This window comes from Triticum aestivum, chromosome 7A, assembly GCF_018294505.1.
Source record: "Triticum aestivum cultivar Chinese Spring chromosome 7A, IWGSC CS RefSeq v2.1, whole genome shotgun sequence".
NCBI classification, from domain to species: domain Eukaryota; kingdom Viridiplantae; phylum Streptophyta; class Magnoliopsida; order Poales; family Poaceae; genus Triticum; species Triticum aestivum.
The window spans coordinates 638,535,725-638,548,732 of NC_057812.1; the positions used below are offsets into that span (position 1 = coordinate 638,535,725).

The 13,008-nt window shown below is 48.3% G+C and overlaps 1 protein-coding gene and 1 pseudogene across 1 annotated transcript; both read right to left on the reverse strand.

Moving 5' to 3' along the window:
* Nucleotides 1–4,357: 4,357 nt before the first annotated feature.
* On the reverse strand, nt 4,358–6,803 carry LOC123153622 (tyrosine-sulfated glycopeptide receptor 1-like; annotated as a pseudogene).
* Nucleotides 6,804–8,305: 1,502 nt separating this feature from the next.
* LOC123154085 (uncharacterized) lies at nt 8,306–12,771 on the reverse strand. Its single transcript, XM_044572881.1, has 4 exons — nt 12,247–12,771; nt 12,051–12,143; nt 10,786–10,896; nt 8,306–9,666 (listed from the first exon to the last, which is right to left on the reverse strand). Exons 1-4 carry the CDS (start codon nt 12,673–12,675, stop codon nt 8,581–8,583), a joined length of 1,719 nt encoding a protein of 572 aa, XP_044428816.1. The 5' UTR covers nt 12,676–12,771; the 3' UTR covers nt 8,306–8,580.
* Nucleotides 12,772–13,008: the final 237 nt, after the last annotated feature.

A 13,008-nucleotide genomic window follows, 5' to 3' on the forward strand; every position in this document is an offset into this window, starting at 1 on the left:
TTCTCCGTCTTCGCGATTGCTTCTCTTCTTCGCTTGTACTTGCTCTTTAGTTTCTCCATGGCTAACTCCTTGGTACCTGAGTATACAAAGTGTCTCCGCTTGAGGTAGTAGCCATGTCTCGTAGGTTTCGAAGAGGGATTGCGAGAGGAGAGATGTCATCTTGGTCTCGAGAGCTGTTGCACGTGCATGTGTCATCAGTTCACTTGGTGCTTGGGTAGACGAAGGTAAGTCCATGAAGATGACCTTGAGATACTCCGCATCACTTCATGCACAGTCGCGCAATCTGCGATCGCCATCATCGTAGAATTGGGCATGGACTAGGAGAGCGCGGCTAACGCATCGTCGTCCTTGTCATGATCAAACTCTGTGTTTCCCTCAAGGTTAACCACACGCCAAGCAATCAGAGAAACACCCTTATCTTCACGGCCCATAGGTCGTAGTTGTAGTCTCTCACATCGGGTACTAAATTGGGACGCGGCTGGCCCTCGCCGGCATGCGCGTCACGAACGCCCCTGCTGCAGTCGTACCTACATCATCGATCCTCTTAGGCGGCTGCGTGTACTTTTCGCCGCTGCCGTTTTATTTTTTTTAGAATTTTATCATTCATATCACGAATCAGTACAAAGAAATTGACTCTTACAAGCACACTGAAACGCAAACACAAAGGACCATGAAGATCTCTAGAGCCCTGTGTCATCATCCCTGAATCTTGAGAGAAGACCCCAGCAGTAGAAGGATCTGCAACCAGTCACAAGCAGGTCATTATCTTCGACCTCGATACAATTGCCGCCACGCTGCTTCCTTCTTTCTTGACACCAGCGCTGAGAGGGCATAGACATCAATCCAACATACCTGCAACAGCCGTCGTCTTCTTTGGCTTTGAGTACCGTGAAAAGTGTCCCTTTCGGAAGGAAGAAAACTCAAGTCATCCGACCGATCCAGCACCGCGGCCGGGCCATCCGCCCGGGTAAAGCAGGATCTCCCACCAGCATCAACGCAGAGGAAGGAGAAGAACAACAGCAGCAAACCATACCAACAAGGAAGAAGAAGGGTCTTCGTCTCCCTGCATCCATCGCCCATCTGAGGACCCAAACGGCTAGTGCCGATGGACCTCCATCCACCATAGCCCGCGACCTCGACAAGATTCGGGGATCCCCAACCCCGCTGGCTCCTAGACGAAGGCAAAAGCCTCGCCTGACCGTGAACGGAGCCCGGAGAAACTTATTCCGACGCGACACCACCGCAACGGCCTTGGCAGCGTCTCCCTCAACCCTAACTCTACCACACACCCACCTAGCGAACAGACCCGAGGTTCCCCCTCCCTCACGCCGCCGGAGCGGCCGACGGAGAGAGAGGAAACCGGCGGCGCGCAGGGAACCCTCGTCGCCTCCTAGATCGCCTCGTGCGATCCTAATCTTTCGGGCGCTGTTGCGTTATTCTCTCACGATTCGGCAGGTTTTGTTAAGCTTTCGCCGCTGCCGTTGATATGTTCTTTCTTCGGCGACGTATCTCCCATCGTCAATCGCCCGCCGCCGCAACTTCCTCTTTCTCCATGCACCATCTCCGAAACCCAAGCTCTGATGTCAAATGTTAGAGCAATCACAGAATCACACACGTGAGGTGGACGTAGACAGTAAAGTTTCGGTGAGCGAACGCGAACCCAGAGACGAGTCGCATAAAATTTACGTCTTTTCTGTTTCTTTTTTCGAAATATGTATTTGGCAACCCTGTGCCCGATTGCAAAATCGCCACACCACCTGGATGCCGTCCAAATGACTCCTCAGCCACGTGATCCCGATCGCTTGCACCACCTCCCTTTGCTCGCTCGCAAAACTGCATCTCCCGCACTTCTTTTTCCTGCTTCTACTTCTTACTTCCTGCGCTGCCGCTCGCTGAGATCCCCCTCTCTACACGGCCCTGAGCCCCTGACCTAAACAACGTGGCTCGCCGGCAGTGTCTCATTCCCCGAGCTCACTCATGGGGAGATGGATGGGAAGTGGGCCTGACCCGTGGGGGTGGAGGCGGCATGCAGTGGTTGCCGGAGGTTGCTGAGCCAGCGACGTGGTTGTGGGGCACAACAGGGCGGATGCATCTCAGCAAATAAATTACGCTCTGATGGATCGACGAATTTTCTCGCGTTCCGTTGATCGCCTGTCATCCAAGCCTTGCGGAAATCGATGACACATATAGCTACCTATCTGACAACAATGCATCTATATATCATATGTATGCATGTGTGTTTGTGCACTTGCAGCAAGCCATGCGTACATGCAGAGGATTTGATTCCCCCCAAAAATGCAAACAATGGCGCACTAGCTATGATTGAGTTTTTCTTCAGACAACATGCATCAGTTAGTCTGAAGTTTTCCTTCAGACAGCAGCAGCTGGTGCAACACGTGGATTTCTTTCTTCCATTTGTAGATGTTCATACTACTCCACTTACTAGGCCATCTTGATGGATGTCTCAAGCCGCTGCAACAGCAGTGCCAATAGTAGATTTTACATCATGGCCAGGAAAAAAATGTTTAAAAATTTACCCCGGTAACTTTTATGTAAATACCTTGATAATATGCACAGTACCAATATGATAATTTGCACACAAACACCTTGGTAACATTTTCGCCCCGAAGAAAAAAATATCGAAAATATACTCCCAATAATTTCTATGTAAATAGGATGATTATATACACATTGTATGCCTAGTAACTTACTTAGCCTACGTATAACTTTTGGCTCTGGAAAAAAATTGTTCAAGAACCCACACCTTAGTAAATTTTGTGTTAATACCTTGATAATATACACACCACAGATATGATAACTTGCACACAAACACCTTGGTAACCTTTTGACCCGAGATTTTTTTGGACAATATAACCCCGCTAACTTGTGTTTAAATAACATGATAATATATGCACGGTAGGCGTGGTAACTTACTTGGCGTAGGCGTGTAAACTTTTGGCCAGGGAAAAAAGTTGTTTAAAAACATATCACGGTAACTTATCTGTAAATACATTGATAATATGCACACCACATATACGATAACTTGCGCATGAACACCCTGATAACTTTTTAACCCTAGAGGGAAAATTGTTTGAAAACATACCTCCATAATTTCTGTGTAAATTGCATTCTAATATACGCATCGCAGACTCGATAACTTACGGATAAACACAATGGTAATGTTTTTGACCGAGAAAAAGTAGTTGAAAACATACCTCATAACTTATGTGAAAATAGCACGATGATATACGAAACACATACTCGATAACTTACATATAAACACCATAGTAACTTTTTTTGATAGGGAGAAAAACTTGTTGAATAATATAACCTCAGTAACTTATGTGGAAATAGCACGGTAATATACAAATCACGTACATGATAACTTAGTACAAACACTGCGATAACTTTTTAGACCGGGAGAAATAAAAGTTGTTGAAAACGTTTACCCCAGATAACTTATGTGAAAATAACACGATAATATACGAACTGCATGCTCGATAACTTATGTATAACAACGCGGTAATTTTGACCAAAGGGAAAAAAGTTGTTGAAAAACATACCCCATTCCTCATGGTAACTTATGTGAAAATAGCTAGGTAATATGTGAACCGTATACCCGACAACTTACGAGAAACACCGCGGTAATTTTTTGATCGGGAGAAAGGTTGTTCAAAACATACCCCGGTAACTTATGTGAAAGATAGCATGGTAATATATGAACCACGTACCTACTAAATTATGTATCAAACACCCGCGGTAACTTTTGACCCATGGGGGGGGGGGGGGGGGGGGGGGGTTGCTAAAAAATATAACCCCGGTAACTTATGTGGAAATAGCATTGTAAGTTGCATACCACAGGCTTGGTAACTTATGTAGCCGAGGCATGGTAACTTTTGACCCGAAAAAAAGATTCATCAAAACATACCAACATGGGATCTAGTTTCAAAAATCTCATCGCGGCGAATATTTTATGTGAAAACGATTTTTGCATCGGACCAACAGTTTAAGCTACAAAACATTTTGAATTTTTGAAATAGGAGAGAATCTAATATGACATCAGCTTTTCTGTCCTCTAGTGCATATATGTAATTAGAGAGAGGGATGGACGTGGAAGAGAGTTAATCACACCTAATCTATATCCTAATGCATGCATGCATGTATTTATATGGGAGGAAGGAGGAGTGTGATAGTTTTGCTATCCACCACACATGTGCCAAATATCACGGTCCTTCTTTCTTTTATATTCCTTCTGATCCTACTAAGACGGTCTTGATCCGTTTTACCCGCGCCATCCTTTGGACGTGATCGTGGCCGACGATTACACGATATACACATGGAAAAGTAAGCACTGGCCCTATTCAGACGCAGCACGAACACAGCGTGCCTCTGGCGTTATATTCAGAAAATTCAGAAAACAGAACACTAGCGTTACAGGTTCAGGTTCATTGAGATTAACACAGCAGCTGCCGTTCGCCATGGACGGGTACAGCAGCTCCTCCACCTCCGCCCGAAACTCCCGCTCCACCAGGGCACATGTGGCCGTTGAGCTTCTTCACTGCGAGCCTCGCGCCGCCTTCTAGCTCCGCCAGGAACACCAGGCCGTAGCGACCCGACCTGATGATCAGCCGGGCTGAAGTTGTTCGTCGCCTTCAGGATGTCCAAGAACGTGACGCTTTTCCTCGCCGGGTCGCCGCCGCCCGCCTTCTCCAACATGAGCAAGATCGTGTCCTTGGACTCATCCAGTGCAGATCCGACATGGAGTAGTCGAACAGGGCCGCACTTCCCGCCGTCTCTGACGGATCCGTTCGATTTCGACATGAACATTCTGATGGCGATCACGGCGAGTCCGAGGCTCCGAGCAAGACGACGATGGCATCCACACCGAAGCAGGCACCAAGAACGATGGCCACGAGGATTCTTTTGCCCACGGTCTTGGACAACGAAGCCTTGCCTGTCGCCGCCCATGTTTTCTTGCCGCAGCGGACCGAGAATCCGGGATCGCCTCGCCGCAAAGCTTCAGATTCCCCGCCGGGAACGCATTGAACTGCCCAGAGAGGTTGTTGTAGCTGAGGTCAAGCACCTGCAGCGTCTTCATCTGCCAGACCTCTCGCTGGATCGCGCCTGAGATGTCGTTGTCGCTCAGGTTGAGCGTGGCGGCGATGTTGGGCAATAAGCCAAGGCGGGCTCGGACGCGTGCGCGTGTGTGTGCGCGCGCTGGGCACGTCGGGTCCGGCCCGTGGCAGGCGCGGGAGCGTGCGTGCGTGTCCGTGGGTGCGTGCGTGTGTGCGCGAGTTAGTTGGCGCAATGTGCGGGTGTAGTGACCGCGTCGGGCGTGAGTTGCGGCCGCGGCGATCGCGTGCGTGCGCGAGCCGGAGCGCGCGGGACGTGGCGAGTGGGTGAGTGGGTGCGTATGAGCGCGGGATGGCGTGTCTGCGCACGCAGGTATAAAGCCCCCATCCCACCTGTGCATTTTTCCGTGGTGAGCGAGATCGAGCTCGAGGTGAAAAACAGAAAACGCCGTTCGTGCGGCAGGTGTTTGTGCGCCACCAAAGTTTCTGTGTGTGTCTTCTTCCTCTCCGATCGTGTCTACGGTGATCGCCGGCGGGTGCGGACGGAGCTGCGCCAACACCTGGTAGTACACGCGTCCCTGCATGACCGACGCCCCATTCGGCGTCACGGTGAACACGAGAGGCAGATAGCCCGGATTGAACTCCGACATGGCCATCGCCGACGTAAGCAGCTGCACCTCCATCAGCGACGGCGATATCTCCCTGGCGAAGTGGTTGCCGGACAAGTCCACGTAGTAGAGCCTCTTCATGGCACCGAGGCAGCTCGGGCTCGGGCCGGTGAGACGATTCCCGGCGAGGTTCAGGACGTTGAGGCCGTCAGTCTGTACTTCCATGACGATCAGCCGGATGCTGCTGACGTTGTCGCCGACGCAGCCGGCGTTCAGCAGGGTCTCGCGCGCCGAGGTTGCACGACCCGAGCAGCGCGGCGAGGTCCTTCACGTCCTTGCAACCCCGGAGGTTCCAGAACATGCCGCTCATGTGCTAGTAAAAGCGTAAACGGTCAACGAGAGGAAGTGCAGCTCTCGCATGTTGCCGATCTCCGGCGCCAGCTACCCGGTGATCTATCTCGTTGTTAGCCACGCGCAGGGCCGTCATCGATGTACAGGAGTAGATGCTGGAGAGATCATTAGGAAAGGGCCTGTAAAACTCCTGTAAGAGGCCCGTACGTTTAGCATTTTTGGGCATAGTGACGGTGAGGTTGTTGGAGGCCAGGTTCAAGACAGCCCCGTAAGTTCCTTCCGTAATTCCAGCCCCGTAAGTGTAGCATTTTTGGGTTCAAGACGGTGAGATTGGCGAGGCGGGAGAAGTCAAAGGCTCCGAGGTCACCGCCGAAGCAGTTCGACCGAAGGTCCAGGTACCGGAGGCTGGTCCTGTTGCCGAGCGCCGGCAGGATCGTGATGGTGAGGTTGTTCTTCCTGAGCCGGAACTCCTCCAGCATGTGTGAGCTCGCCCGTGAGCGCATTGTAGCTTGTAGCCTTGTAGGTGAGGTCGAGCTTGCGAGATTGGTGAGCATGGCGGTTCACAGGCGATCGAGCATCCCCTGTATTTGAACGGGAGCGCCAGCTGCTCCAGAGACGTCACGTGAGCTTGTTGAGGTTGGCGCAGCCGCGAGCAGTTCCCGAACCCGGGCTGGGGGGACGGGTGCATGGCCCCGCCGAACGCGTTGACGGAGACGTCGAGCACGGCGAGTGCCGGGCGGATCACGCACTGGGAGGGAAACTTTGCTGGCATTGAGCAACACGAGGGCTCGGGAACGTGGATTTTCGCACGAGGGCTCGGGGTCAACTGCCAGACAGACAACGGACGGGAACCGCCCGGACAAATGGTTGCTCTAGCGCGAGGCGAGCGCACCGCCCGACGACCGGCACGTCCGGGTGCGCGCCGGAGAGGCGGTTGTAGCTGACGTCGCCGACGGAGGCATTGTGCAGGGAGAGCAGCTCCGCGGGGATAGAGCCGGCGGGGCCGTTGCTGGAAAGGTTGAGGTGCGTGAGCGCGGCGAGCCTAGCCACCGCCGGCGAGATCGTCCCGCAGAGCCCACGGCCGGCGAGCGAGACACGGGTGACTGCGCCGCAGTCCACGCCCTCCCACTCGCGGCAGTCCGGCGAGCCCCGCCATGAAACAGCGATGTCGTCGCCAGGCCGCGGCGACGATGACGGCCACCATCACCATGGCTCCCACCCAAATGACGACCCGCCGTCCCCGCCACGTACTCCTTCACGCAGCGCCCCATTTGGATGCGGTTGCACCCGGAGGAGGGAGGACCTTGACTTGCCGGAGAGGCGGCGCAGCGACCGCTCGAGGAGGAGCTCCATGTCAGCCTAGTACTCCTGGTCCATCGCGGCGGCCACCGCGAGGAGGTGCGGGTGTTGCTGTGGCTCCTGCTCCTCCTCATCATCGTCCAAGAGAATGATCTCCTCCTTCACGGAGGAGCCAGGTGACGGGGAGGATGATAGCCCCGGAGAGCGACGATGGCGGCGCCACAATCCTGATCTGGTCATGTCCGCGCTGGAGCGGCTTGACCGGCATCGATGCGCAGTAACCGTTGCACGCCAGAAACGCTTTTGGGTTTGGCCTGGCGGTCACGCACATGCCCACAAACCTCCCCTTGATTTGCATCTGGTTTGCCGAAAAAAGGATGGGCAAACGTGTTCGTGGACGAATAGGGATCTGCGTAGGATGACAAAGTGTCCTGCCGTTTTGATGGTCCGGCCTTGTAGATACCCAAAGAGTAGCATCCATGCATGTGGACCATTTATGATAGTGAAATCCCCAAATCTTCTGAAGGCTCCTCCAAAATGTCCATTCGCTTCTTTTAAACTGTCCAGATTAAAGCTAGATAACAAAGACGTTGGGGCATTTTTAACCAGTAAAAACCCAGATATTATTTACCATAATAGCCTTCTAAACATTCAATTTGCTTCTTTTGCTTTGATTGATTATTTTATGTCTAGATGTGCTTTAGCAAAACTGTTATTTTATTTGCGACAGTATAAGAATACCAAAGATTTTCATTTTTCTTCTATACTCCCTCCGTAAAGAAATATCAGAGTGTTTAGATCACTATTTTAATTATCTAAATGCTCTTATACTTCTTTACAGAGGGATTATCTTTCAAGAAGTATAATGCCATTGTAGAGTAGTAAGGAAGGCAGCAGATTTAAACTTTATAAACCATACAGCTCAGTGTTATTTCATGAAGAAAAGGAAATGTGCAGCATATCTCACAGTTACACTTAAAAGATGCCAGCCACTTATAAGACAACAAATACATTCACGTTATAACATCCATACTAGATTTATATGAGATACCAAAACCACTATCACACTCTGGTTGTAGGCGCCCCAGATGATTGAGTAATCATCACCAAGGAGCAGCGTCAAAAGCCATCCTGCATATGCCAAATGTCACATCACCACGGAGTCCCATTTCTAAGCATGTGATCCTGTTGGGTGTCATAGAATCATGCATTGATCTTGAGGCAATGAACTTCAGTTGCTGCAAAGCATTCTACAGAATCTTGCCCTTGTTCCACTCCTCTAATAGAGCATAAGGATACTCTACCTCCTTCCCACTAGGATCAGGCGGACACTCTTTTGGCAGTGCCAATAGTGAGTCGTCTGCTTTGTGTGCAAATACACCCTTGTTGTGCACTTCCCGGGATAATATCCTGATCTGTTTCAAGATATCATCCAGTGATGTTATCTGATAATCATCCTTACTAATAATGGTATATTTCCCATTGTTGGTCAGTTGCGCGTCGATTGCTTCCTTAGCTTCATTTGAATAATGTCCGTAAGTTGCAATCCAATAAGATGGTGGAGGGGCTGGTGATGAAGCAACAGGAGCAGCCTCAGTAGCGCTCGAAGGTGGAGAAGCGGCTGGCGAAACTGCAGCCTCAGTCTCACTTGAAGGAGCAGACTCAGCCTCACTTGAAGGAGCAGACTCAGCCTCAGCCTCTGGCTCACTAGATGGTGCACAGGTAGGTTGCGAATTAGGCTCATCTAGATGAGTCCTTTCACCAGTAATTGATTCGCAAACTGCATCAAGAACGCATTGGATGCGTGCAGCTTCAGCTATATGAATTATGAAGATCTTGATAGCTTGCTTCAATAAATCTGTAGACCTTCCGTTGCACTTGGATATGACATGAAATGCGTGTCTAAGAGCTTGAGTTCCTATCCATGTGTCCCCGACACTATGCCGACCAAGGCCAGCAGAGGTATAACTACCCGTAAAGTCAAGCACAATGTAATCCTCATCACATTTAAAATCCTCCTCATCTTTGAATACAAACATACCGTGACCATTTCTGAAGGCTCTGAAATATAGCTTGTTTGCCAAAATTGGAAAGCTGATGGATCTTTCGCAGTGTAAGACCTCAAGATGGAATGTACCAACTCCTGGTGGAGTATATACCTCGCTCCCAGGTCCATAGATAGATGAGACATCAACACGCTCCCCATGGTCATAGCAAAACTGCCGCAACCGTGCAATTACTTTTCTCAGGCTTGATTTCACTTCAGCACTGGTACCATCCAAACATAAAACGCTGGAGTTCTTTGCCTTCAAAATGATTTCTTCCTGAAACTTTCTCTGCAAAAACATCAAAAAGTACATTCACGATTTACATGATGACAATGAAAAAAAAAGAATGCAGGAATTTAACTCGTTAGTGTAACCGATAATCCATGCTTGCCTAAGCTATAACCAATAACCATGATAAAGCCCTTGAATAGAGATTCTCCTACACATTTAATAAACAAACCTGATAAAGAATACCCATGATTATACCCTTGGACTTAAGGAGATTAATTTAATTACATACATTTTTTACTTCCAGACTTTTTCCAGCTGAGTCATGCTTACTTTATTAACTTTGCTATTAGACAGATGGAACTATTTGATTTTCCCATTCAATTAAGCAATCTTTTGAGGAGCTTGAAATAAGCTTGAAATAAATAATATTTCCCCACCTAAAAACATTTCTCTTTATCAGAAGACTAGATACTTTAAACAAGTTTAAAGCAAAAGATTTCAACATCATGATTCGCACCGACGTGGCAAGCCTTGGTATTGACAATTAAAGAGTTTGCCCACCAAATGCCAAACAGCCTGGAACAAAAATGGTGTAGCAGAACCAAATAGCAGTGGCAATTGCGCGCACACTGCTGAAACAAAGGAAGATGACAACAGAACTCTGGGAGGGGGAGGCAATGAGCATTGTCGACTTCTTGCTCAACTGTGATCCCACCAAATCCCTCGCTGGTAAAATGCCTTAGAAAGTGTGGAACGGCTACAAGCCAGTGATCCACTACTTGCGCACCTTGGGGTTGTTAGCACACGTAGGAGTAGGGCAATCTCCACAAGCTCGCTGATCGCAGCTTTCCATGCCATCTTTATCGGCTACGACAAAGGAATGAAGGCATACCGGCATCTAGACTCTATAACAACACATGCCCTCATCGCTGGTAACAACACAGATTTCTATGTTCTTCTATGATCGCCACGTAAAAGACATGTTTCTCAAATGAAAATAAAATCATGATCAAATTTCAGAACTACAGTACTACAATGTTTTTATTTTTTGTTTTCGGAGCATTACAATTATCTAAAAAATATAGTGTGTATAGGTACACCGCAGCTCAGACATCACTCTATCTGAAAATTATTTTACAAGAATTAAAGAATAATATAAGTTCAGCAATTTGATACCTTTCTTCGCGAAAAAAATCTGTGCATTTGAGGAAAAATATGATATGAAGAAGACAGCGTTGGCAACATTTCTCTCCGGCGTATTAGAGGGAGGTACAAATAAGCGTACACCTGTAGAATTATCATCCAGGTCAGAAACATTTATGTTACAATGTGGATGTGTGTAGGAGTCTGGCCCAAGTGGCCCATGTGTGCTTGCATATATAATGATCTATCATCTAAGTATAACAAAATGTAATGATTGATGTACCAAAACCAAAAACAAAAAGATCCTCATAATATCAAAACACTAGAATTTAGAAGATCCAACACAAGATCTTATACGAGGGCAAAGTATATAATCCTGGTAATCCCAACAGAGAGAAGTGACCCATATAAATTAATATGAACATTAAAAACTACTCCCTCCGTCCCATAATGTAAGACATTTTCACAAGCTAAGATGGCTTGTAAAAACATCTCATATTGTGGGACGGAGGGAGTACCATCTTGGAATAAAAAGTTTAAATGGAACCAAGTTACAACTATGGCAGATTATGTGCCAATGTGGGGGTGGATAAGAGGAAGTTTAAGTTACAGCAAGAACAAGAGCCTTAACAGCAAATCTGTAATGCCCATAAATAATAATGATAAATCTCATGCAAATTTTCGAACCAATATTGTTAATAACAAATCCTTCATAAATGTGTTGCCCACATGGCAGATTATGTGTCATTCGCGGCGCCGATGGAGACTATTTCCCATTATATTTTCATAAACTTTTATGAAGTTCACACAGAAAGGTCACAGTAAAATGTCATTTTAAAAACAAACGGAATTCATATATAATATAAGAACACACCCATAACAAATCCGCAGTAAATACAAATAAAAGTTGAGTTAGTAACTTCTTTTATCATTGTTTTTCCATAAGTGCTGTCCGGCTCATTTATGCAAATACATGCATCAGCAAACAGACCAAGCAGCAGTGGCAACTGGAATGAGGAAGGAAACATTTTGACAAAATTAAAGACTTGACAGATGAACTAAAGCACGCATAAGATGTAAAGCAATTACAGAAGAAAGGAAAAGTGGACAGAACAATTCTTTGCTGAGCAAAATCTAAAGGTCCAGCTTATTAAATCGGTATACATCAATTAACATATGAAAGAAGCTTCAGTAAACAACAAGAGCAAAAAAAATGCCTTAGCATCATGTACATTGGGAAGAACAGTTCAATTAATCAGAATAAAGAAGTGGTATCTAGCTATTTCAGAAAGGACTACCTCAACACATATCAAGCCTCTTTCAAAATTAGAGTCAATTGCACCAGCAGCTTGTGCGCCTTTACTCAGATATCTGATCTGCCACCACTTCACCTGAAAAAAGAATTCAAACTTGTAATAAATAGGATTATCAAAAAAAATATGGCACTTCGATCCATATTACATTATTACTTATCGCTCAAAGATAGCCCCTTACCTGCTCTACAAGCGCGAGCGGTTGTGCCGATGCGAACCGATTGTGCATCGCCATGTCCCCGGGACCGTGTGCATCATCACCTGGACTCGGCACCGCAAGATCGCTCGGATCCGCCTTCGAACCCTTCAGTAGATCCTTGGGGGTAGCCGAGAAGAAGCGCGACGGAGCGTGCGCCTGAACCCAGCTCGCCCCGTGGTACCGGCTCCTCCTCTTCCACCACTCCTCCGTGTTGATGCTAGGCGCCAGGTCCATGGTTCCCAGCATGTGTGAGATCGCGTGCCGCTGCACGGCGAGATGGCGGCGCCCCGACGCATCGGGGACCTCTGCTGCCCTGGCGAGGTAGAGACTGGGAGGGGGCGCCGCGGTGTAGGGGGAGCGGCCACATCTCGACAAGCCTCGCCATAAGCCGCGCCAGGCCGGCGACCCCATAACCGTGCTCTGCGCCGGCAAAACCCTCGCGAAGGAATCAGAGGAGGCGGCGGGGAGGGGGAGGGGAGAGGAGAGAGAGAGCTGAAGAGGCGTGGATGGAATGGGGGGGAGAATATCGGGTGATACGGGACCTCAGGTGATACAATGCTCCAATGGATCCTGGACCGTTTGATCATGCTTGAAGGGACATGATGAACGCACACGTGCTGAGCAACTCTTCCACAGAAAATATACAAAAGCACCCTGGATCATGTTATTAATCAAGCGTGAGTCCCTTTTCCTACTAGTACTAAACTAGTAGTCTATCTGCTTTAGTTTCACTCTTGTTAAAAA